Source organism: Mauremys mutica, chromosome 1, assembly GCF_020497125.1.
Source record: "Mauremys mutica isolate MM-2020 ecotype Southern chromosome 1, ASM2049712v1, whole genome shotgun sequence".
Lineage (NCBI taxonomy): Eukaryota > Metazoa > Chordata > Testudines > Geoemydidae > Mauremys > Mauremys mutica.
The window spans coordinates 198,326,544-198,352,657 of NC_059072.1; the positions used below are offsets into that span (position 1 = coordinate 198,326,544).

Sequence of the window (26,114 nt, forward strand, 5' to 3'; positions counted from 1 at the left end):
CACAATATTTATGAGGGCTAGTCTCCCACTCCAAGATACAAGTAGCTCCCATTGAAGGCAATCGGTGTTGCATGATTGAAGGGAATCAGTGTTGCATGTATCCTGCTGAGGAAGAATAGAGCTCTCTGGGATGTCGGAGTATTATCATCCCCATTGTACAAATAGGAAGCCAAAGAACCAAGGACTTAAGTAACTTGCCCAAGGTGGCAGCCTTCACTGCATTTGAGCAATGTCACTCCAAAATTAGACAGCATTCAGCCCAGGTTCATTGACAGGCTGTGAGCAGAGCTGTTTGAAAAATGGGTATTTTTCCCTATGAAAAATTTTGGTGAAGATTTTTTTTTCTTCAAGTTTTTCAAGACTTAATAAAAAAAAACAAAAGCTAGAAAACTTGCAGTTTTAGGCAAGCAAAAGCCAAAAAATGTCATCCCAAACCCACAACATATTTGGTTTTGCATCAATGTTTAATTAACATTTAGGCGGGGCCGGCCCTAGGTGTTTTGTTGCCCAGGATAGAAAACTGTGGTGTTCATCACTTCATTCTGCATACTCCTCTCCACCGCATCCCACCCACCCCCAAAAAGAAAACCAAGCAAAAGGAAAAGACAACAAATGGGGATTTGGCACTCCTGGATGTTGGCTGCCCTGATAACCCGCCCCTCAGGCCAGTCCTGGTTTCACAGGAACACTGCTAGCCTGTTATATGCCCAATCCTACTATCCAGACTTCAGTGAGAGCTCTGTGTAAGAAATGCCTCTCTGGGCCTATCATTGCACACCACTGGCTTTGATGATTATTTATTGTTTGTATTGTTGTAGTGCCTAGAATCCCTAGTCACATCACTGTGCTAGGCACTGTACAAATGTTCTCTGCCCTCAGGAACTGTGCTTCATCCTCGTGTTGGGACCTAGGAGTGTAAAAAAACCCTATTGGGTAAAGCCACTCTGGTTTTGTTGTGTGCTGCAATCTGCTAGTACTCTTCTGTCTGGAGATAGAAAACATGGGTCATGTAAATGAGGACGCTGACTGATGGGGAGTGCCTACATTCAGTGGTTCCCTCTCAGTGGTCACAACGATACTTTCCATTCATTAGATAGAAAGTGTTGCCTGTCTCCATCTTTTTTGCCGGGGTTTTAAAGGAATCCATTCCAGATATCAGGGCCCCTTTGATTTTAGGATTCTCTTTTCCTTTCCTTTGTTTGCCGAAGGGAGGAATTACAGCGATGCGAGTATTATGCAGGTTTGATCTAACAACCGTAAGATAAATTACAATATTCCCAATACCTCTTTCTAAATCTGATTTCCAGAGTTATGATGGTGGTGGTCACTGCATTATTAAATATGGTTTCCAAACCCAGAATTACATGGACACATTTATGTTGTGTCTAGTTTTGTTTGTTTTTTTTTAAAAATGCATTTACCAATTTAATAGACAAGTTGAATTGCAAGCCAGATGGAAGTATCAGGGCAAAGCACGTGCTGCATTTTATTTATATAAAGAGCACATACTTTATTTAAAACATATCAGCTGTGGATAGATTGATCAAATATATTTCAAGATGTTCCTGAGGGCTCTTTAGAACCAAATTCTTCTCTGTATACACCTGGGTTCCCAGTACAATCACTGGGAGCCACTTATGTGTTTCTGAGATGTGAATTTAGCTGTTAGCTTATTGTTTACATGTGTGTATTGTGTATATGTATATGTATAATAATGTATTGTATAAGAACATACACTTGTATTTCTATACAAGTGAAAGAAACATTATTTGGCAAATAGTGCGATAGAAACGCACAGATTGTTTTGGTGTTATTTTTAAAATGGAAGTACATTTGCTTCTTCTTCGAGTGATTGCTCATGTGTATTCCACAGTAGGTGTGCGTGCTCGTCACATGCACCGGTGCCGGAAGTTTTTCCCCTAGCAGTACCCATACTGGGGGAGCACTGCGACAACCCCTGGAGTGGCACCTGTATATTGCACTATAAGGGGGACCGTGCGCTCCCCCGACCCTCAGTTCCTTCTTGCCGCCAGAGAAGGTAGTCGGAACTTTGTGCTCCAGCTCTGCTGCAGCCTTTTCTTCTCAACCTTAGTGGTACCATTCGTGGATTGTTACTTCAGTATTAGAGTGGGCTCGCAGCATGCCCCGTGCCCCAGGCTTCAAGTCGTGTGACTCCTGTCACCGTTCTATGCCTAGGAGCGACCTGCACGCTGAGTGTCTCTGCTGTTTGGATGAGACTCACATCAGTGAACGTTGTAAGATCTGCAGGTCGTTCAAGCCGCGGACCAAGAAGGAGAGAGACATTAGACTCCATGCTCTCTTGATGGAATCGGCGTTGGCCCCAACTCTGGTGCGGCTACGGGAGCGCGGCACACTGGATGGACTCGGCTCCCACCGCGGCACCGTTGGTACGTAGTGAGGCACCCTCTACTAGCCGGCACCTTTCCCCCTCCTAGAAGCAGGGAAAGGGCCTTATCTCGCAGCAACGCCGAGACAAGGAAAGAGGGGAGGCTGGTCCCGCATTGGGCAGCCCACGGTCCTCTCTGGGCTCAAGGACTCTGACTCGTGTTGAGCGGAGCAGCCCGGCCCCATCCGCGCGCACTTCTCCACCGGTACGGATGCTGTTGATGCCGGAGGCGATGCAGTCTGCGAAAGACATTATGAGTCTCCCAGTTCCAGGCGCGCAACTGGTGATGGGTCCCCGGTCCCGGGGCAAACCTCCTTTGGGAGCCCATCAAGCCGCTCCTGCGGATCGCAGTTCCCACTCCGAGGAACACTCCCGCAATGTTCAGCGCGCAGCGACCGGTCGTCCAGCAGCTCACGCCCTCCCTTGACGCCAACCAGACTGTCCTGGTCACCACCCGGATGGGAGTCTCAGGGACCCTCTACGCCACTTGCCAACAAACACAAGCATTGAGAGAGGCGCCGGGAATGTTTCCCTTCGCGACACAACTGCCATAGCCGGTCTCAACGGGATAGGCAGCATTGTTCTCGTTCCAGTTCCCGCTCAACTAGACGTTGCACTCAAGATTCCTCTTGTGATGCCTTGGCACCAGGGCACCCGAGCTCCCGCCACCGGCATAGGTACCGAAGCAGCTCTTCAGGCGGGTACCGTTCCTCGACTTCGAGGTCCAGGTCCCGAGGGAGGCGGCATCGCAGGCACCACCACTCATACCGTTCCCGTGAGACCGTGCGCTTGACGGTGACCTCAGCCTCAGCACCCAGCCTCCCATCCTTGGCCCGCGCGGCTCAGCCGGGACAGCTACTGGCACCGGGCCCTCAGCCGGGTCCGTGGCAAGGGGCCCCATGGTAGGGACAGTGGTGCCAGTAGGCACCGTGGCTACAGATGCCCGCCCAGACGGGGGCCTGCTCGGTCGCCAGAGCGTCTCAGGCTCCATCAGCCTCATCTGGCCACCTAAGAGACAGATCGGTGGGCCACGAGTCGGTGGACCCGTGCCTGGACTCTGATCTGGGGCTCGACCCCCTGGTACCGGCCGAGGCCCATGGCTCCGCGCTGACTCTTTCCCCAGCACCGGACGACACCGTAACTGTGCCTCTGCCACCAATCCCTCAGGAGGATTTTAAGGCACACCAAGACCTGCTAAAGCAAGTAGCATGCAGCCTTCAGCTGCAGGCCAAGGAAATGGAAGGCCCCTCAGATTCCCTCTTTAACGTGTTATCCCCCTCGGCACTGGGCCGTGTGGCTCTGCCCCTGCACCAGGGTGTCGCCAACATTTCCAACACCCTGTGGCAAACTCCCAGTCCTGCCTCCTTGGCGCCAATCTCCAAGAATGCTGAAAGGAAGTACTTTGTGCCCGCCAAGGACCATGAGTACCTATATTCCCACCCGGCACGTAACTCGCTTGTGGTAGAGTCGGTAAACCACAGAGAGCGTAAGGGCCAACCTACCCCTATTCCCAAGAATAAGGATGCCAGACAACTGGACTCCTTTGGTAGAAAGATTTATTCCTCAGCAAGCTTCCAGCTGAGGGTAGCTAACCACCAGGCCTTACTGAGCAGATTGACTTTAACCTGTGGGAGTCTCTGCCTAAGTTTGAGCCTCAACTCCCAGACTGGGACAGGAAGGACTTTAAGGCGCTACTAGAAGAGGGGGCAGCGGCGAAAGCGGCCTTGCAAGCGGTGTCGGACGCAGCCGACATGGCAGCCCGCTCGATGGCTTCGGCAATCTCCATGCGCAGGGCGTCGTGGCTACTCCTGACATCTGTCTGGACTGTCGACGGAGGCCCAGTCCCTTATGCAGGACATCCCGTTTGATGGGAAGGCGCTCTTCGCCGACCAGACAGATGTCAGGCTACATAGGATGAAGGATTCTAACACCACCCTTCAGACTTTGGGCCTCTACATTCCTCCAGCTAAGGACAAGGCCAAACCACAACCATCAGCTCAACCTGCAAGGAGCAGATATGAGCCCCCGTTGTCAATTGCAACCAGGGAATTGATGTATGATTTCTATAAGAAAAATTAAGAACTAATGACATTGCTACCACGATTGCCAATTTTGGCAGTATACGTTCCCATGGCTAAGGGCTCGCTGCTTATTCCTTCTGAAGCCTGGTCTGCAGACAGATTTTTATGTATATCAGTATAACTATTTTGTGTTTTTTTTTGTTTTTTTAACTGGAATAGCTATACTGATACAGCTAGTAGTGTGAATGCAGTTATACTGATATAGCTTCTTCACCTTCCCACATAGGAATAACTATATACACCTTTATACCAGTATATCTAGGGCCACACTAGGTGGGCTGTATTGAATTTACAGTACCAGGATAGTTAAAACAGTACAGCTTTTGTTTGTGGGCAAGGCCCTATGATATTGTTTGGAAGGTGGACATGAAAGCCTTCTTCCCTCCCTTCTTAAACTAAATTAAAAATAATCACTAGCTTATAACTAAACCTGTTTCTATAAGGACTCTTAACAAATGCTTTGTAATGGAGACACCCTTTGGGTGTCTTTTCAGATTCTTTGGGAAATATCCAGTGTCTGTCCCCTTATTCACTCAAGAAGGAAAGGTTTACTTACAAACTAATCTTTATTAGGCTATTCGGGATCTCCCAATTTGACTGTGTTCTTCCACCACTGCTGCAAGTATGAGCATCTCTCTCAGTCTGCCTTTCAGCCCCAAAGAGAAACATGGGAGCACTAGTCCCTAGATAAATGATGTAGCTGTGTTGCCATGGAGATGTCATACAGACGTCTCCTAAGGTTGTGCAGCACCTGGCTGAAATTCTTCCACATCATTTTAGCAGCAATGTAAAAAAATGCAAATGTAAGTGACTGTGGCCATAGTGGTTGTTGCTTGTAGTGCCTCATATTGCTAGTGAGGAAGTATTGCAATAAGGCTATAGCTGTTAGCACGGCAAGCCCCCTTTCCCATAGGGCTCATTGAAGGGGGAGGTTAGCAGCAAGCTCTGCAGTGGTGTCGCTAAGAGTGCTGTGAACTGGTGTGCAAAGTGCTACAAGATACAGGTTCCCTACCTGCATAGGGTATTTTAAAGGCTTGTTTCATATTTATATTTAGCAGAGATGTGTAGGCAAGCAAGAAGGGGTGTTGGGATGACTCAGGGGATTGGGAACAGTCGTGCTAAAGTAAGGGTGCCCCATGCACAGGATCCGTGGAGGCTGGAATGGTTGTGATGCTCCCCATGCAAAGTAGCTGCCATGATCAGATTCAGGTTTGGAGGGAGCTAAAGGAATTCTAGCATAGAGAGCTAGTGCTGTGGTCCTATCATAACAATAGACAAAGCCAATATAAACACCAGTTATCTTCCTTTTAAATCTATTGCTGGGATTAGGGGAGATTTTGGGGTTGAGGTCAGGACAGGAAATAGCATAGAATGAGGTAATGCCAAATATTCCCAAGTATAGCTTACTGGTACAGCTCTTTCATTGTGTGAGCTGGATGTATACAGTATGTTGAAGGCTGAACATTTATAGCTCCTCTGAAGAAAATCTTCCTTTCCTTTTCAAAATATAATGGCATTTGGCACCTTGGGACTCAGGTTTTTTTTTTTTTTTTCCTTTTTAGAGGAAATAGTCCTAATAAATTTTAAAAATAATTAAAAGACCATTTCCAGCATGTAGCCAGAGTGAAGTAACTCACTGATAACACAGGATGTGTGGATTTCCTTTTCACAGGGGTACTTGAGTCTGTACAAGACAGCTGTGTTACTGCTCCATGAAAATGTTACAGCAGCATGAACGTAATATAATGTCAGGGTCACTTGGAACATATTTCACAGTAGGGCAGAGTTCTGGTTTAGCTCTGTCTGTTGTACCACTAGACTAAAAATAATTGCTGTATTGAAATGTTCTCGCTGAGGCTGTATCAACCAAAATGCAAATCCTTCCCTCAAAATACCAAATAGCTGTTGAGAGTCTTGATGGCCTTTTTGTGTTGATATTTCACCATCTGGTCCTCTTCTCACAAGTACCTTTAAAAAAATGCTTCTGAAAGAACCCCAATTTCTGCTGGGCTTGGCATCATAGTTGCAGAGCCTCATGTAACTATTCAACATGATGTGCAGGGAATTAACTGCACAACTCCCATTGACTTTATTTTTATGATCTATTATTTATATAGTGCCATGCGTGTGCATGGTATTTTGCAGACATGCAAGAAGGCTGGGTGTATCTGCTTCAAAGAATTGACAGACTAGACCAAATGAGAGTTGTGCAACTAAAACCACATGCAATGCATTATCCATGTAGGAGTTAATCTGATCGTTTGCACATAGTCCACAGTTTGTGTGAAAGAGGTTTTATTGCTCAGTAGAGATTTCCAGAGATGCTTTAGATTCTAAGAAAGATCTCTTCTCCAGCCCTAAAAACGTCTCCTCTACAGCTTTTGTAATAGGTCATAAAGCCTAAAGAGTGAGTCACTGATGCCCTTCCTCAGGAATATTTAACCTTCCAAAGTTCAAAGGGCAGCGAGCATGGGGAAAAATTTGAGAGCTCCTTTTCATGGTCCATGGAGGGCAACAATGAAGTACCTGAGCCGTTGGAATGATTAAAATGGACTTTGCCCACCTATTTTCCTAATGTGTTTCCTAATGTGTTGGTCTCAAAGTTGTTTGTTGTAATAGCACCTAGAAGATTTGAAACTGACTTCTGCTTCTTCATCCGAACTGGTTTTCCTCTATTCCATGTGGGGACTGATTTGTTACTGTAGGGATGGCAATGAAATGAGTGCTCAGCTGATACCATTGATTTTTTTATAACAAAATCTTAAGATGGGCCCCTTTTAGTTAATATTTTATCTATCAAAACGTATATGTAAAGACTTAATGGGGAAAGAGCTCTGAAGCATTTGCTTAAAAAAAGACACGTAGTTTCACAGGCTTTTCAATCAAATATAACAAAAAAGGTGGCTAAACAGAGAGTTTATAGTAGCACAAAGACCGTTGCTTTAAAAACAACACACAACTTTTTTTCCAGCCCCCTCCACCCCAACCCCAACCCCCCCCCCCAAAAAAAAGAACAGACAGGTCCAAAACTGGACCAGGCAAAGTCTTCCTAGGAAAGTGTAAGATTCTTGCAGTCTAGCAACTCAATCTAAATGTGAATTGCAAATCTGAAGCCTGATTTTCCAAGGTAAAATAGAATCTGCAGCTTCCACTAAAATGAAGGGAGTGGAGGTGCTCTGTGCCTTGCAGAATCAAGCCCCTTGTGTAAAACTAAAAAATGCTAATTCATTTCCATTTTAAAACCTAATTTTGAAAATTAGGGTGTTTTTACTTACCTTCTGAGTCCTAAAGCTCAGTATGTGTTTCCCACCCCCCACTGTCAGTTGATATAAAATCATTTGTTTTAAGATGTATGGATCTGTCATGTTTAAAGGGCAAAGCCCCAGTCATGCAGTGAGTGCCAGTCAGACACTCAGAGTTCACTGCAGGATTGGAGCCTACGGACTTAATTCTCGACTCTCATTCATCTTGTGTAGGCACCTTTCCATAACAGCTTTAAAATGTGACCAAATTTTAATTGCAGTGTTTTACATCCTGTTGGACTCGTTTTTCACAGGTGTATGTGGCTATGCAGGGTGCAAGACAGTGGAGTAGCAGGCCCTGAATCTGCAGGATCAGGTCCATATTCTTCAGGTCTGTGCCCAGACAGACTGCAAATGACTTGGGAGTTTAAACTTCTTTAAAGCTTCATAGCTCACCTTTTAAAATGTCAGAGGAAATACAATAAGCAGAAATCAAAGGTCTTTTTTTATGTTTAAATTTGGAGGCAAATTTCAGATGTGAAAGAGCACAAATCTTGCATGTTCTTACTTCAGCAAGCTCTCCTAGGATCGAGTGGCCTCTGAAGAAAGAGCTTTTCTTTTGTTTGAGTTTCTGAAAACAATTTTCACACTGCATGAGTTTTCAACATGGACGAGAGCCATGAAATCATGTTTAACAAATCAGAAGAAAATGTTACACGGAAGATTTAGTTATTTTGAGTAGTCAGATGCATTCCCGTTAAATCTTTGAATTCAGCTAGATAAGCGATGCTTTTATTTCGTTTTTTTCTTAGGGCACGTAAACTTTCTAAAATAAACCAAACTATTTTTGTTTGTTTTATAACTTAAAGGATAAAAAGCAAAAAGAACAAGAAAAGAAGGGGGAGCTTCTCCACCGCCCACTTCCGAAGAAAATAGAGAAAAATTCACCTTCTTACAGACAGCCCTCCTCCTGCCTTATCGCACAGATACAGAACCCCAAGGCACTGCTGAAAGAGCGAAAAATCACCAAGACTGGGGTTCCTGAGAAAGGTTAGTAAAAGAGTCGTGTGTGTGTGTGCGCGTGCGCTATCTACCACACGTAGAAGGAAGTTGTAAATAAGAGAGGATTGAACAGAAAAATCATGCTTTAAACACAATTCCCGAAAGACACAATGACAATTTTGGATAATCACGAACTCTTGGTTTTGTGTCTCTTCTGATTTGCCTTGTGATAGAGTTGCCACGGCTTTGTTTAAAGTCTCCCTTCCTCTACACACATAAATGCGTGCAAAATCACCTTTATTTTATACCAGCACTTTAAAAGCAACAGCACCCTCCCCAGCACCCTGCTGGTTTGGTCAGCAGATGAGTGAACCTGACAAAGAGATTTCTTTCTCTTGCCCAGGGAATGCAGTAGGAGCGGAGTAAAAGGAAGCAAGGAAAGCAACCACTGAGCCAGAGGAGGAGAGTTCTGGTAACCAAGAGCAGCTGGAGAAAACAGGGGGAAATGACTGGGTGATGAAGGAAGGAAAACAGCCAGCCAATAGGGAAGGGGAGGGAAAACCCAAACCACAATAAACCCTCAAAACAAAAACAAAGGGAGAAAGCAAATTATGTAAGAATAGGGAGAGAGGTCAGAAAAAGTGTTAATCATGCTGGAGGGGAGGCAAGCCGGAGAGAGAATAGGTGGGAGGGAGCACTGCAGGGCGTGACAAGACAAAGGAATTGAAGAGAAGAGCATTCAATAAGGAAAATGGGATAGTGTGTACGTGGAGCAAGTACTGTGGGGGAGCGGCAGTGAGAGAAGGGAGTGAATAATGTGTTTGGGAGAGGTTAGACCTAGATGTTTGTGGAAACATATGCTTGCTCTTCTTTTGAAGCTAAAAATCTTAATGTAATACTGGAATATAGCATCTCCTTATGTACAGCAACACACATAAATTTAAACATCAGCATGTGATTGCTTATTTCAAACCCTCTTCTTACTGAGTCAATGCACTTGTCCTGCTACTGAGATCACTGGCAGGTAACAAACCCACAGAACAACCACGTAAGTACAAAATAAAAATCAGAGCATTAGCTCCTTGATCACTGCACTGAGTATACGCTGCAGGGCCATTTGGTTTTTATGCTGCATCCATCCTGCCTGCTAAAACTTCTATGGCATGTGAGGTCAAACACCCTCTGCCCTAGGCCAGAGCAAGTATTAGAGAATGTCATTCACTTTTCTGATTTCTTTTCCTTTTGTTCTGTAGATTCTACTGGTGGTTTAAGCCCTTACCACGAACCCATGGCAACCAAGACCGGTTGTGTCATTTCCTGTTCTCTGGAATATCTTGAAATCCAGCCACCTCTTCCAAGGACACCTAGACTCCTTAAGAGGCAAGATTCTCCTCAGCAAGAGTCTGCAAGCATCAGAAGTCAGACAAAGGATGCTCCTTTGATTCTGAATATTGTGCATTCTTTTGAATCTGTTGATAGAGAGGACCAAATAGACCAGATTTCCCCCTCTCACCAGTATAGAATTTTAAGTTCACCAGTGAATTTTGGTTATAAAAGCTCCAGTGAAAGGACATTGTCTCCCCTTCTTCAGCCTGGAAGCGCATCTCCTGCCAAAACTCCAGTTCATGGAACTCAAGTCTCTTTCACATTTGAAGAAAAGACAAGTCCTTTGAGAGAAGAAGTCATGTCTCCTACTCAGCCAGCTTCAAATAATCTCTCCAATCCTTTGGGGAGCCCTAACTGTGTTAAAAGCAGAGGTAGATTCCCCATGATGGGGATTGGACAGATGTTACGGAAAAGGAATCAGACAATGCAGTCAACCACTGACAAGTCGCTGGAAGCAAGAATGCCTCAGTTGCAGCAAATGAATCCAGCACAGATTTCATTTAATGCAGCAGATGCTGTGAACGGCCAGTGTTAATCTGACATTCTTGAAAGCTAGGATTTGCAGTGCTGCTTTCTAGGGCTTCAAATGTTATAGAAAAAGAGAAAACTGCAGGCATGTTGGTCTCCCTATATAATATATTATAGCAGCCAGCCTGGCAAATCAAAAGTCTGCTTGTAATGTTTTGATGGGTTCTAGTTATTGAAATTGAAAGAAGAAGGCCCCACTTATGCTGTTAAAATAATTTAGCAAAGATGACATTCATTTGGTTTGACTCTACAGTGAAATGTGTCTTAAAAGATCTACTGAAAATCTACATAAGGAGATGCTATATTCCAGTATTACATTAAGATTTTTAGCTTCAAAAGAAGAGCAAGCATAACAGCTTGATTCACCAGTGTTACCTGCATTAATAAACTTGCCCTTGGCTTTCTGCTGTCATGACTGCTGGTCCCAGCTAGGAACTGTGATTGAGACTACAGTTGGTCTCATATCGTACTGATACAAGTATTGCTGAAGAAGAAGGAAAACACTAGATATTGTATTGCTGAGACCAAGAGCTACACTTCTAATTCAAGAACAGGCTCTATCAAGAAGGAAAAACAGATCAGTGGGAACTTGGTTGGATAACAGCTTGAGTTCTAGACATTCAGAGCAAGTGAAGGCTTTGATTGTCAAAGCGGATTTTACTGTTAATCTTACAAACTAGATAATAGTTGAATCTTTTTCTTAAAGAAAATGTTCATTTTGTAGGAGACGTTACGGAAAAGAAACATTGTTTTAAAACTAGTTTGGTCAAATTGACATTTTCCTGCTCGACTCATAAGACAAGTCTGCAAGTCTGCAAGTGGATAAAACAATAGTCAAAACTGCAACTTGGTCATTTAAACAATCTAGTCACCTCTGACTTTTGTATTTGTACTAATTCTGTGGAAGACGTAATGGGAGAATTGCATTAACTTCTGTTTTAGCAAATTAGCATTGATCATACATGAAGGCTTTTCTGAGAGACTGCAGTAAATTTAAAAGAGTTAAAAGGACACACCAGTGCCATTTCAGACTGCAAGGATGGTAATGCAGTGGGTACCAAAAATTTAGTAGTATTCTGAGCTGTGAAGATTAACTTTCCTAACAGGCAACATACTCTGCACACTGGCATTCTTTTTCTAAGTAAACAATACATCTGAATAAAGGGGGTAACATTTTTGGTTAATTTTTTTGCAAACCATTTGCTATAAACTTAGACGGTTTAACCAAAGACCATTTTGTGGTTTGTCTGTACTGTGCTTGCATATGAGTTGTGTGTACAGGACTGTTTGATAACTTTAGTACTAACCCAGGTCAGTGGCAGGTAGCCACCAACCCCTCCACATATAGTCAATGGGTTCTAATGCTCTTTTAAAAGACAAGGCAGAAAAAATAGCAAAAAAAATTGGCTCAGGGGATTGGTAATGAAATCTGGGGACCTTCATCTCAAGATCATCATTTTAAATCCAACCCATATCTTCTTGGCCATAGTTATTATTTGTATTACAGTAGCACTAGAGGTCCCAGGTGACACTGGGGCCCCATGGTGTCAGATTCTGTGCAGAAGCATAGTGAGAGACATTACCCGCTCTGAAGAGCTTTTGATCTAAATTGAAAAGACAAAGGATGGGAGGGGAAATAGGAGCACAGCGAGGTGAAGTGACGTGCCCCTGGTCACACAGTAGGTCAGCACAGAGCCATGAGTAGAAATCTGATGACCTGACACCCAACCCAGCACCCTATTCTCTAGGCCACACTGCCTCCTAAGTTATTGCCCCTGCTTGATGGCCTATGTGACATGAGGTAATGGTTAGTCCACCTACTGATGCAATAGATAGCCCTCTCCGTCAAATAACCTCCACACTGGGAACCATTGCTGGCAATGCCAACAGAAGATCAGGACCTGAATGGGCATGGAGAAAGAAATACCTTCTTACCCCTGGAGCTGAGCCGTTCAGGTCACAGCTAAAGTTAAGTGGTAGGTCAGTATAGGGAGCCTTGTTCTGTTTGATGTACAGAGGTTTCAAGTCTCTGGTGCTGTCAGACCAGCACTAGAAAATATATAGATATATAATGTCTCCCAGAGAGATCAAATGGTATTTTTAAAAATAACTAAAAGCATTTTTACACATTTTTGGGTTTCAAAAACAGCAAAGTGTCCTGTGGCACCTTATAGACTAACAGACGTTTTGGAGCATGAGCTTTCGTGAGTGAATACCTTGCATCCGATGAAGTGGGTATTCACCCACGAAAGCTCATGCTCCAAAATGTCTGTTAATCTATAAGGTGCCACAGGACTCTTTGCTGCTTTTACAGATCCAGACTACCACAGCTACCCCTCTGATACTTGGGTTTCAAAGTGTCCTATTTTATTTTCATCAAGCACCTGTGCATCCTCTGGGTCCATTTTACCACTGCCATTTGTGTAAACCATCAGGTATCTTTTTTAAGAAAAACAACAACATACTTACACTGAGAACATGAAAATGCTTGCATTCAAGTCCAGCGTAGTGAGAAGAATCCTTTGCATGCTTCAGACTTGTGTACCTAAATACATTGCAAATACTAACTTGAACTATCAACTCAGGTTTCTTTGGAACCCAATAGAAGATTGGGGGAGACAGGAAAGAGAAGTGTATTTTTGTGAACTCACAGTAAATATATGTAAGTAACAGAATGAAAACAAATGTTAAATCTTTTATTATTTTATTATATTTATATAGAATATATGAGTATTACATTGGTAAGCATAAATATGTTCCCAAATTAGCCAGCAGCTGTTTACCATCAGTCTGCAGTGACCACAGAAGAAAGTTACAGAACTATAGTAGTGTAAATTCCAGGAAAAAACAACGGATCCATTTTTCTCATTCTTTAGAAAAGAATGTATTTGCTATCACTATTAAATATATGTGCTTTTTAAATAAGATCTCAACGGAATGCTGATTTTGTGTGCCAGGCCACCCAGCAGCATATGCACCTAAATGTTTACATTGCAAATGTCTACACTACACAAAAAAATGAAGGTATCTAGATGATTATCACTTACATTAACTTCACCCATCAAAAGCTTTTGCTTTAAATCCAGCAGTTGACTGGTGCATATAGGCCCTGATTCAACTAAGAAGCGAATTAAGCACATGCTTAACTTGACTGACATAGGTAGTCTTGTTGATTTAAACTTAAGCATGTGTGCAAGCACTCCTTTGCTGGATCAGCATCTACTGTGAGCGTGGAGTCATTGATGGTAAATCAGTGGGACTACCCACATACTTAAAGTTAGCGTAAGCTTAACACTTTGCTAGTTTGGTCCCTACAGCCTGGCTGTCAAACTTAGTATTTCATTCAGAATATTTCTTTGGTTGTTATTCCCACAACATTTTTTTTGTCACAGGGCCTGATCCAAAGCCCTTTGAAATCAGTTGAAAATTTTCCATTGATTTCAAAGGGCTTTTCATCAAGTCCATAATGAACTTGCACCATAGCAGAAAATATACAGTACGGTGACTTTGTCCAGATTCGCCTAATCTATAACAATAAATGTCAGATGTATTCAGCAAGGTGGAGAAGGCTGTTTAGGGACTTGGTCTTCACTTTCTCCCAGGAATGAATTCTAAAATAGCAGGGAACATGAGTGCTAAAGGAAACGCTGCTATTAAAGCCAACATTGCCTCCATACTTCCACACTTGATGTTCCAGACTTTATCCTTGACATAACATGGCATAATGCAAATTTAAAAAATGATTCCAATCTGTGGGCCAGAGGTTATGGCCCCTGTGCACCACTAAGGTAATCTGCCTTCAAATTCCCAACAGACAACTGAGGCTGCACCTATGGCTGGTAACGGGAGCCTTTTTGTGGCGGAAAGGGTGAGGCCCGGGTAGGGCAGAGCATAGTTCCACAATGGTAGGCCACCACTTAGCATGGGGGCCATTAAAGACTTTATGACAGTGGCACATCTTATTGCTGCTTCTTGGTGTTGGAGCAGGAGCTGTGACTTAGCATCAGGGAGCTGCAACTAGCTCCTTGACACAGACAACCTCCCACAACCCCCTTCCTCCCTCCATTTCCTGTGCTGAGTGGAGCTCTTGAGGCAGGAGCAAATCAACTCCTTACTTATTTCTGGCCAAACTCATCAAGAATTGGGCACAACTCCATTTATTTCAAGTGAGCTACTCCTGCTTACAGCAGTGGTGAATTTGACTGTCTGGCTGCTCATTTTCTTTAGTTTCCTCATCGGGTCAGTTTTCCTTCCCCGCCATCCCAACTCCAGAGCACAATGAAACTACTGAGTACGCTGCAGACACCTGCTTTTCCTACTAAACAGTCATCATAGTTCTTTGGAATAAAATATATAAATCATTTGGTATGCAGAAATATAACAATGTGTGTCAAATTCATAAAGCACTTGTGACTCCTATGGTCTGTAAGTCTCCCCTGCTTAGACTGTTTGTTTTCCTTCTCTCAGACTGAAGGCTCAGCAAGGATAATTCAGAGGAATACTGGGAGCTGGTTCATTTAATGATATCTCTTTTCAATGAGAGAAACGTGCTCCCTCGGCAGTAAATGAGTGTATTATTTATAGCAGTTTTTCTGCAACAGAGCTTCTTAAGCATTTGATTTGAAAGACAAATGGGTTATCATTTGCACATCTTTCCATGGACATGTTTTCATTACACACAATTGTCTTTCACTATGATGACTTGCAGACTCGCGGGGTGGGGGAGATAGGTTAGATCACTTGGAGTCCTTTAAATATTTAGCAGCAAAAGAACCTTCTAATATTATGCATTCTATTATTTATAATTAACACAGTTCCAAAGGACAGAAGGATAGAATGCAAAATATGACCTGGAATTAATTTGCCTTTCTCTGCTGTGGCTTGCTAATGCTTTCGCAATGGTATGCCCCAGAGAGACGGAATAAGGAAAGCTGCCTTGATTAAAGGTGAGCTGCAAAGCTTGTTTAAAAAAATAAGGTTAAGATCCTAAGTAGTACCAGAATGATTGTGCAGACTTAGTTCATAAAGAAATATATTTCAAAATTTGTATTTGAATATCAAAATCTGAATGAGGCAGGGGTCCTGTGGAAAAAATAGTATGTGATCATGTAATTAAAGGCTGTACCATAATACATATAAACAAGGGGACTGAGGTTGTGCAGGCAATCTTAATTCTGGCATTTCCTAACTTTTGAGTACTTGACTTTTCAACCTTAATAGTGTTCTTTTAATAGAGGGGGTTGTGTGTGAGAGTGTGTGTGTAATATTTTATATGATGCAGAAATCCCCACTTATATGTAAGATAAATAGGGCTGTGAAGCGATTAAAAAATTAATCATGATTAATTGCACGATTAAAAAAATTAATTGCGATTAATCACACTGCTAATACTAGAATACCATTTATTTAAATATTTTTGGATGTTTCCTACATTTTCAAATATATTGATTTCAGTTACAACGAAGTGTACAGTGCTCACTTTATATTTATTTTTATTACAAGTATTTGCACTGTAAAAAAAAATATTTTTCAGTTCACCTAATACAAGTACTTGTAGTGCAATCTCTTTATCATGAAAGTTGAGTTACAAATGTAGAATTATGTATAAAATAAACCTGCATTCAAACATAAAACAATGTAAAATTTTAGAGCCTACAAGTCCACTCAGTCCTACTTCTTGTTCAGCCAATTGTTCAGACAAACAAGTCTGTTTACATTTGCAGGAGATAATGCTGCCCACTTCTTGTTTACAGTGTCACCTGAAAGTGAGAACAGGTGTTCTCATGGCACTGTTGTAGCCAGTGTCATAAGATATTTACATGCCAGATATGCTAAAAATATATATGTCCCTTCATGCTTCAACCACCATTCCAGGGGACCATGTGTCCATGCTGATGATGGGTTCTGCTCGATAACAGTCCAAAGCAGTGCGAACCGATGTATGTTCATTTTCATTATCTGAGTCAGATGCTACCAGCAGAAGGTTGATTTTATTTTTTGGTGGTTCCAGTTCTGTAGTTTCTGCATTGGAATGTTGCTCTTTTAAGTCTTCTGAAAGCGTGCTCCACATCTTGTCCCTCTCAGATTTTGGAAGGCACTTCAGATTCTTAAACCTTGGGTTGAGTGCTGTACCTATCTTTAGAACTCTCATACTGGTATCTTCTTTGTGTTTTGTCAAATCTTCAGTGAAAGTGTTTTTAAAAATGAATATGTGCTGGGTCATCATCCAAGACTGCTATAATATGAAATATATGGCAGAATGCAGGTAAAACAGCAGGGGACATACAATTCTCCTCCAAGGAGTTCAGTAACAAATTTAATTAACGGATTATTTTTTTAAGGAGCATCATCACCATGGAAGCATGTCCTCTGGAATGCTTGAAGAGGCATACGAATGTTTAGCATATCTGGCATGTAAATACCTTGCAATGTCTGCTACAAAAGTGCCATGCAAATGCCTGTTCTCACTTTCTGGAGACATTGTAAATAAGAAGAGGGTAGCATTATCTCCTGTCAATGTAAACAAACTTGTTTGTCTTAGTGATTGACTGAATAAGAATAAGGACTGTGGATTTGTAGGTTCTGAAGTTTTACATTGTTTTGGTTTTGAGTGCAGTTATGTAATAAAAAAAATCTACATTTATAAATTGCACTTTCACGACAAAGATTGCACTGCACTACTTGTATGAGATTAATTGAAAAATACTATTTATTTTATCATTTTTACAGTGCAAATATTTATAATAAAAAATAATATACACTTTGATTTCAGTTACAACACAGAATACAATATATATGAAAATGTAGAAAAACATCCAAAATATTTAATAAATGTAAATTGGTATTGTTTAACAGTGCTGTTAAAATTGTGTTTAATCGTGATTAATTTTTTTTGAGTTAATCGCGTGAGTTGACTGCGATTAATTGACAGCCCTAAAGATAAACAGTTTCCCCTCTCTTGGTATCTCTGACAGGGTAGTGGAAAAAAAGAGATTTTGCTCATTTGAGACATGAATTTTCAAATGATTAGATCAAATGGGTTTTCAAATCCATTTCTGAGTTGATCTTACTGAGTCTGATCCAATACCAACTGCAGTCTATGGAAAGACTCCCAAGCAACTTCAATGGGTGTTAAAAAGAGTCTACTGAGAGGTATTTTTTTTTCATTTGAAAGATCAATATATTAGTTTGAAGAAAATAGGTGCAGTGTCTCTTTAAAAGCCCATGAACTAGAACACTGGAATTCTAGCTGTCCCATGAAGATTCTATGGAATAAACTCCTCCAGAGAATATTTTAATGAACATGGGACAGTCATCCATGCTAATGTTTTAATTAGGGCCTTCATCATAACTCTCCCAGCTTCTCTCTCACACACTACCAAATACTACATTCCAAAGACCAAGTTAGAAAAACAATAGTGCAAAACAGTTTCATAGAAGTGAAACAAGTACTTTCTCACAGCGTGCTTTCCATAGCGAGAAGTCAGCCACCCCAAAAGTAAATTGCTTAAATCACTTGTCTCAGTAGAAGCCTCCAATTTGCTGTGATTTATGGATTAATTAGATTTTACTTTGAACCCCATGGCTACTGCTAAAATCTTCAGGGTTTTTACTTACGGTTTAAAGCTTAACTTCTTAATAACCACACGCATCACGTAAGCCTTCTTATTTAGTAACTTAGGCATTCAGCAAAATTACAAGTTACAAAACCAGCTTTTATTTTAAATCCTTTTTTTTCAATGATGTTGATGGGGTTGCAACCGACATTCTAACTTGCCCAGCTGTTAGTTTATCAACTACATTTGGCAATGAGAGAAGGAAGAAAGAATAGGTGTCTCTTCTATTGTTAGGTGGGTGGTTAGTGTAAGCTTTCAGCTGACTGTGGGGCTAGTTCTTCAGGCAGACAGGGTTCCTGGACCATTTGAGATCAGGCTGGAGGCTGGACTGAAGGCAAGGTCCAATTGTGAGCTGAAGGTTTTGTTCTGTTATGTGGTGGTAAGTCCCAGAGGTGAGGATATCAAATTAGACTCTAGTGCTCTGTGCAGTGACTAAAATTGGCATTGTGGCAAGCAAGTTTCATATATGTATCTCAATAATTTCCATATGAACTCTGCACTGTTTACAAGTACTTCCCTAAAGCCAGCCTTGCAAACACAGCCTGAGATCTGAAAGCCCAACTGAATTCTTTCCTCCTCATGCTGTAGCAGCAGTAATAAAGGTCCCTCAGTCCAAGCTCTTACATCTGTGCAGCAACCTCCTTGACTTCAATGGGCTGCACAATTCCAATGGCAGGGCCAATTTTATTGATGGATTTATTGATAAGGATTAGACTCCAGCTAACTCTCACTCTTACCCATTACCTCTGCAAGTTCAATGGGAGTAAACATTTAATTGTCCCTGAAGGCAGCACTCTGAATACACAAAGGAGATGATCTGATGAGTATGAAGATGCTGTTTTTACAGATTCTTTCTAGAGTAGAGCCACACTTTAAGATGGCACGGTGTACATACTTGTCAGTAACTCACCAAGAGTCACCCATCACATTAACAGTATCAGTAGTGCCTAAGGGAGAAATGGAGGCCAGCAGAGAAAAGTTAACGAGTAACACCTCCCAGAGAGGCAGGCATCCAAGGGGAAAGAAAAAAAACCCTTTCATTTATTGCTGAGTGTAAATGGCATAAGGATATGACCTGCCACTCTGAAATCGCTGCTAGTTGATGACTCTATTAGCAAAGAGAGAAGTAGCTCTGTCTGGTTTGAGCTTATTTTCTGTGTGCTGAGTGGAAAGATCTAATTTTAACCCATCCTATGACAGGCTTTGCTGGACAGGTCCATATATCTTGGTTGTGGCTATGTAAATCAAAGGCACAGCAAGATCCATCTTAAGGCATATTATAAACCCAGCAGAAGATGCAAGTTCTGCGTTCCCACTGGTTACTGTACTGGCTACTAACTTGTAGAAAAAGATTGGTGTCATTAACAGAGAAACCCTTCACATCCACCGCAGCAAAGTCAGAACAACAGATAGAAGAAAGGAAAATAATATTTTATGGGATTTGCCTCCTCCAACTTGAGGTTTTCTTGACAGTTAAGAAGTGGTTTGGTTACGATCTCTCTGCTTTGTCTTGGGCATTGAACTTTCCCAGCCAGTCATTAACTTCCAGATAATGCTCTCTGGTCATTATTGTTCATTTTAGTACCAATTGTTCAGCCTTAGGGGCAAATCTTGCCCAACCCTGCCTGGGTGCACATGGCTCTAAAGGTAGCAAAGCTATGTGGAGCCACTGTGCTGGGAAGTTAGGATGCAGAGACTGCTTGTGCAAAGAGATTCACATACTTTGTCTACTGTGGAGCTGTGCTTCATTGGATGCTTAAAGTATAGTAATATGTGGGGAAGGCGGTTGATTTAGGTCAGGATAAGGGTGTGGCCAGTGGATCAGAAATTATGAAGTTCCACCAACTAAAAATCTTTCATGTGTGAGATTAGGGAGTATAGGTACCATTAAAATTATGCATCCGATGAAGTGGGTATTCACCCACAAAAGCTCATGCTCCAATACGTCTGTTAGTCTATAAGGTGCCACAGGACTCTTTGCTGCTCTTAAAATTATGGGAGTTCTGAGGCTGTAATAGAGGTTGCAGAATGACTTCAACTGGGAATTCCATCACCAACCGAGTTCCCCTGTGCAAAATATGTTCATTTAGGTAGGCTGTGCACAAGGGAAAGGATTTGATGTTTAGACGGGAAAAACCAGTGCTTGAAGTGAAAGGGGTTGCAGACTCAGAAAAGAAACCAAGCTGGGTCACTCAGGGATGCACTTTAAGCACTATCTTACCAAAGTTGCTGCCGCCAGTTTATGATAGACCATGCCACCTTTTTCAGACCACTTTAAGCACAGGAAAGGAATCCACATTATAAAGCTACTGGAACAAATTGCACCCTGATTCACAAACTGTTCAGCTCCATGGTAGTCAATGGACATTCATGGAGTGTACACCAGTGCAGAATTTAGGCCAAATTCCAATTTAATCGTTCTCTTTCTTATAATCCATGGGCAACATAATTCTGTTTGCCACCCCAGTACAACCAGAATAAAGAAAGCATAAAGGCCCAGAACCTCAAAGATATTTAGGCATCCAACTTCCATTGCTTTAGGTACCTAATACCTTGAGGATCTGAGCCAAAGTGGCCACAAGCCAAATAGAAATGGAAAACATACATGTTTGCATGTATCACAATGTAGATAACAGAGTTAAAGAAAGTTGATCTTCATCTTAACCTGCAGCCCTGCTGCTATCCTTTCCCTGGGTTTCTCTTAAACCAAGACTGTCAATCATATTATTCCTTTATATTTAGGCAGTTTGTGGCATAGACTAGGGATTCACAAATTATTACGTGATTTATTTTTGCAGGTGACCTGCATTAGGACTGAAACCAAGGTTGGGTGAAGGGACTCAGATAAAATCAGAACTGACCCAGATCTTCAACCCAGATCCAACCCTAACCTCTTCTGAGATTTGAAAATGTTTGGTTGATGGTTTTAATGTTGTGCCTCTGCACATATAGGAAGTGTTCAAATACCATGAAGGGGTGGGGCATCGTGTGAGATTTTTCAGCCTCATATTTCAGACGCACAAAATTCTAAGAGTTTGGATAAGCATCTACATTTTGGGTGCTCTTCTGAACCATCAAAACTTTTGAGGTTTGCTGCCTATTGCCGAATAAAGCCAATGGGCCAGTTTCATTAGTAGGCTCACATTGAACTTGGCGGAGGACCCAACAGGATGGGAGGCAAAGGTAGCTGTACACCTCCTTTACATTTACTTTAGTCTGGGATTGCCCGGTGACTGATTCAGCCCCTACACAAGTCAGAGAAGCCTTGTAGCTGCTCTAACTTGTGCCTGGCTGTATGTGCCCCAAGGGGCCTTTACAGCAACCAGAGCTCAGCAGCAGTGCTCTGACCATGCCCCTTTACAATCAAAGCTGTTATGTAGATACGGTGGAGCCTCTGGGGGAAATTCTAGGGGAAATTCTTCTACAGTGGGGAAATTATCCGAGGATTAAATGAGGCACATGTGCTGAATGAGGCCCAGCGTCTTCAATAGTATAAGGCTGGTTCATTAACAGACTTCAGTAGTCCCTTTCATAGTAATCGATGTAAACATTGCATCCCTGAATTTATTTGGACCCTTCGGTATCTTTTCACTGGTTGGATAAGTATCCCAACTGCTGGCAATGCTGCGAGTTCCATATGTTATAGTGATGACGGCTTTACATCAGAAGCACCTGCTTATGAAATGTTTGACTTACATAGCCATGGGGCCTTTGGATGCATTTATTCATCACCCTTGCCTGTCAGACTGTAGATTCAGCTGTTCAGAGACTGCTGTAGTGCAGAGGGGATTCATCTGCTTTTCATACACTGTAATGCACATCTAGAGCTCTCCCACTCCTGCGGGTCATATGTCAGATTTACTTTTATAGAGGGGGATGGGAGGTGGAGGACTTCCTAGTGTGTTTGCATGATGTTTAAAATTTACTGGCACAGTAAGTCACTAATCTTGTAAATCCTGTGGATGTTCAGAATTTTCTTTAGCTCAGACATGAGCCTTCTGGTCCAAATGGAGACAGCGACACATTTAGCTTTAGTCTCCAGAAGGACAGTTTAAACTGCTTAGAGCTGATTACAGTTCTGCAGTGTGCACTCATTGGCAACAGGCTGACTTTTTGCTCAGGCTCAGGGTGCAGGAAATAAGTCAATTTCAAAGTTAAATTCTGATCTCAGTTCTCTGTAATACAAAAGTATGTTCACATCAAGCTTTGTAGTTTAGATTCCTTTCAGGAGGAAACTCATTCCCCGAGCTGTAGGTGGAGAGATGAAAGATGCTACTGCCCTAGCCCCTGAATTAAGAGGTAGGCTGGCTGGTGGTCTGAAGTTATAATTTAGGCATGAGATGGTGCTCACTGTATAGTCATGTGTGTAAATGACAACAAGGGGACCAACCTTCTCAGTGTTCTTCTAGGGAAAAATTGTATCCTTGCATTTTGGACTTTAAACTAGATCCGGGGAAGTCCTGAATACTTCCAACCCCCACTGACTTCTGCACCATTTTAGATCAGGCCTTGAATGAGCAGCTAATGCCTCACAGAAATGATTCTGCCTATGCCAGGGGTCGGCAACGTTTCAGAAGTGGTGTGCCGAGTCTTCATTTATTCATTCTAATTTAAGGTTTCGCGTGCCAGTCATACATTTTAACCTTTTTAGAAGGTCTCTTTCTATATGTCTATAATACATAACTAAACTACTGTTGTATGTAAAGTAAATAAGGTTTTTTAAATGTTTAAGAAGTTTCATTTAAAATTAAATTAACATGCAGAGCCCCGCAGACCGGTGGCCAGGACCTGGGTAGTGTGAGTGCCACTGAAAATCAGCTCGCGTGCCGCCTTCGGCACCTGTGCCATAGGTTGCCTACCCCTGGCCTATGCACATATTTTCAAGGGAATGGGGAAGGGAAGAGAGAATTTCGCCCTTCATTTGTTATTACTAAGATCAACTGCATGAAAGCAATATTCTTGTTTCCTAAGAGCTCATCTGGGCTGCGTATTAGCAAGTTGAAGCCCTAGTTCTCTGTTTGTGACATTGCAATAATCTCCATAGCAATTCACTGTAATGTCACAAACAGAGGATTATGACTTTGTCAGGTCAATAAAAAATAGGAGTAGAACCCCTCGGATATAAAGATCTAGAGATGGGTATCCCAGTGTCAGAGGCAGGACATTCTGTAGTCTTTGTGGAATCACAGTGTATTTCATTTTCATTCTTGCTCTATTTGTGAATCTTGAATTTGGTGGAGACTGTCAAAGCATTAAAAAAAAAAAAAAAGTCTGACACTGCCATGGAAACTTTCTTCACACCTTGAGGTATTGACTTCACAGAAGGTGACACTTCAGCCATCTTTCATGTCTACTCTACCTGTACCAAAAGCCTCAGTATTGAAAAGGCCGAGACTGGCAACTCAGGAAGAGACTTGGGCCTGGTCTACACTACGAGTTCATGTTGAATTTAGCAGCGTTAAATCGAATTAACCCTGCACCCGTGCATACAACGAAGCCCTTTATATCAATATAAAGGGCTCTTAAAATCGATTTCTGTACTCCTCCCCGACGAGGGGTGTAGCACTGAAATCGACATTGCCATTTCGAATTAGGGTTAGTGTGGCCGCAATTCAACGGTATTGGCCTCCGGGAGCTATCCCACAGTGCACCATTGTGACCACTCTAGACAGCAATCTGAACTCGGATGCGCTGGTCAGGTAGATAGGAAAAGCCCCGTGAACTTTTGAATTTCATTTCCTGTTTGCCCAGTGTGGAGAGCTGATCAGCACAGGTTACCATGCAGTCTGAGAATCGAAAAAGAGCTCCAGCATGGACCATACGGGAGGTACTGGATCTGATCGCTATATGGGGAGAGGAGTCCGTGCTAGCAGAACTATGTTCCAAAAGACAAAATGCCAAAACATTTGAAAAAATCTCCAAGGGCATGATGGAGAGAGGCCACATAGGGACTCACTACAGTGCCGTGTGAAAGTTAAGGAGCTCAGACAAGCCTACCAGAAAACCAAAGAAGCAAACGGAAGGTCTGGATCAGAGCCACAGACATGCTGCTTCTACGCTGAGCTGCAGGCAATTCTAGCGGGGGGGGCTGCCACTACTACCCCACCTCTGACTGTGGATTCCGAGGAAGGGGTAATCTCAGCCATGGCTGAAGATTCTGCGGATGGAGAAGATGATGAGGAGGAGGAGGATGAGTTTGCAGAGAGTACACAGCACTCCGTTCTCCCCAACAGCGAGGATCTTTTTCTCAGCCTGACTGACGTACCCTCCCAACCCTCCCAAGGCAGTATCCCAGACCATGAAGACATGGAAGGGACATCTGGTGAGTGTAACTTTGTAAATATAAAACATAGTTTAAAAGGAAGCATTTTTTAATGATTGATTTGCCCTGAGGACTTGGGATGCATTCACGGCCAGTACAGCTACTGGAAAAGTCTGTTAACATTTCTGGGGATGGAGAGGAAATCCTCCAGGGCCATCTCCATGAAGCTCTCCTGGAGGTACTCCAAAAGCCTTTGCAGAGGGTTTCTGGGCAGTGCAGCCTTATTCCGTCCTCCATGGTAGGACACTTGACCATGCCATGCTAGTAGCAAGTAATCTGGTATCATTGCCTGACAAAGCCTGGCAGCGTATGGTCCCAGTGTTTGCTGGCATTCAAGCAACATCCGTTCTTTATCTTGCTGTGTTATCCTCGGGAGAGTGATATCGTCCATGGTAACCTGGTTGAAATACGGGAATTTAATTAAGGGGACAGAGGTGGCTGTTCCTACTGGGCTGTTTGCCTGTGGCTGAAAAGAAATCCTTCCCTGCAGTTTAGCCAAGCTGGGGGAGGGGAAGCATTGGCGCTAAGCTTTTCGCGTTTGACTAGCAGGGATCTTCCCTGATACCAGTCACGCGGCGGGGGGGTAGCTAGCAGGGATCTTCCCTGATACCAGCCACACAGTGGTGGTGGGGGGGGGGGGGTAAAGCCATCATCCCAGAGAATTGGATCGGGGTGGGAGTTTAGTTTGGTTTCTGCTGCTGCATGTTAACAGGAAAACCGCAGCACTCAATGGGCTTTGCTTGGTATGTGGGAAAGGAGGGCACTGCTTTTATGAAGGCTGCGGAAGCCAAAAGACAATGGCTTACCATGGCCGCATGCTAGCTGAATTCTGTTGCCCGGACCTGCGTCTGTGATCTCTAACACCAAAGCCGCAGGCACTCAATATTAAGATGCAAAATGCGACCTTGTACTGAAATCACATGTGCTATGTAATGTGAATAGTGTTGTTCACCGTGAAAGAGTTAAACCATTGTTCTGTAAAATGTATCTTTTTAAATACTTTTCTCCCTTTTTTCCCTCCTGCAATTGCAAATTTTTCAAGCCTCCCTCCTCCGTCCTGAAGGTTATCTCAGATAAGGTGGCGAAAAAAACGGATGCAAGACTAAATGTTCTCAGAAATCATGGAATCGACTCGCAATGAAAGAGCTCATCTGAATGAGTGGAAGGTCACCCTATCCCAGTACAGGAAAGCTGCCAGTGAACGTGAGGCCATGAGGGACGCACATGAGGAGAGGAGAGCTGCTCGAGATGAGGGGTGGTGGGATTCAACGCTGGGGCTGCTGCGTGATCAAACTGACATGCTCCGGCATCTGGTGGAGCTTCAGGAACGGCAGCAGGATCACAGAGTGCCGCTGCAGCCCCTGTATAACTGCCCTCCCCCCTCCCAAGTTCCATAGCCTCCTCACCCAGACGTGAAAGAACGTGGGGAGGAGGCTCCGTCAGGGCTGGTTCCAGGGTTTTTGCTGCCCCAAGCAGCAAAAAAAAAAAAAATAAAGGCCGCAATCGCGATCTGCAGCACTACTGCCGCCA

At 42.9% G+C, this 26,114-nt stretch overlaps 1 protein-coding gene across 1 annotated transcript in view; it reads left to right on the forward strand.

Moving 5' to 3' along the window:
- Window positions 1–11,830, forward strand: part of HUNK (hormonally up-regulated Neu-associated kinase) — an 81,653-nt gene extending 69,823 nt beyond the window's left edge. Inside the window, exons 9-10 of the mRNA XM_044980440.1 lie at window positions 8,600–8,780; window positions 9,986–11,830. Coding sequence (XP_044836375.1) covers window positions 8,600–8,780; window positions 9,986–10,653 — 849 coding nt within the window. The 3' untranslated portion in view covers window positions 10,654–11,830. The remainder of the gene's footprint in view (window positions 1–8,599; window positions 8,781–9,985) is intronic.
- Window positions 11,831–26,114: the final 14,284 nt, after the last annotated feature.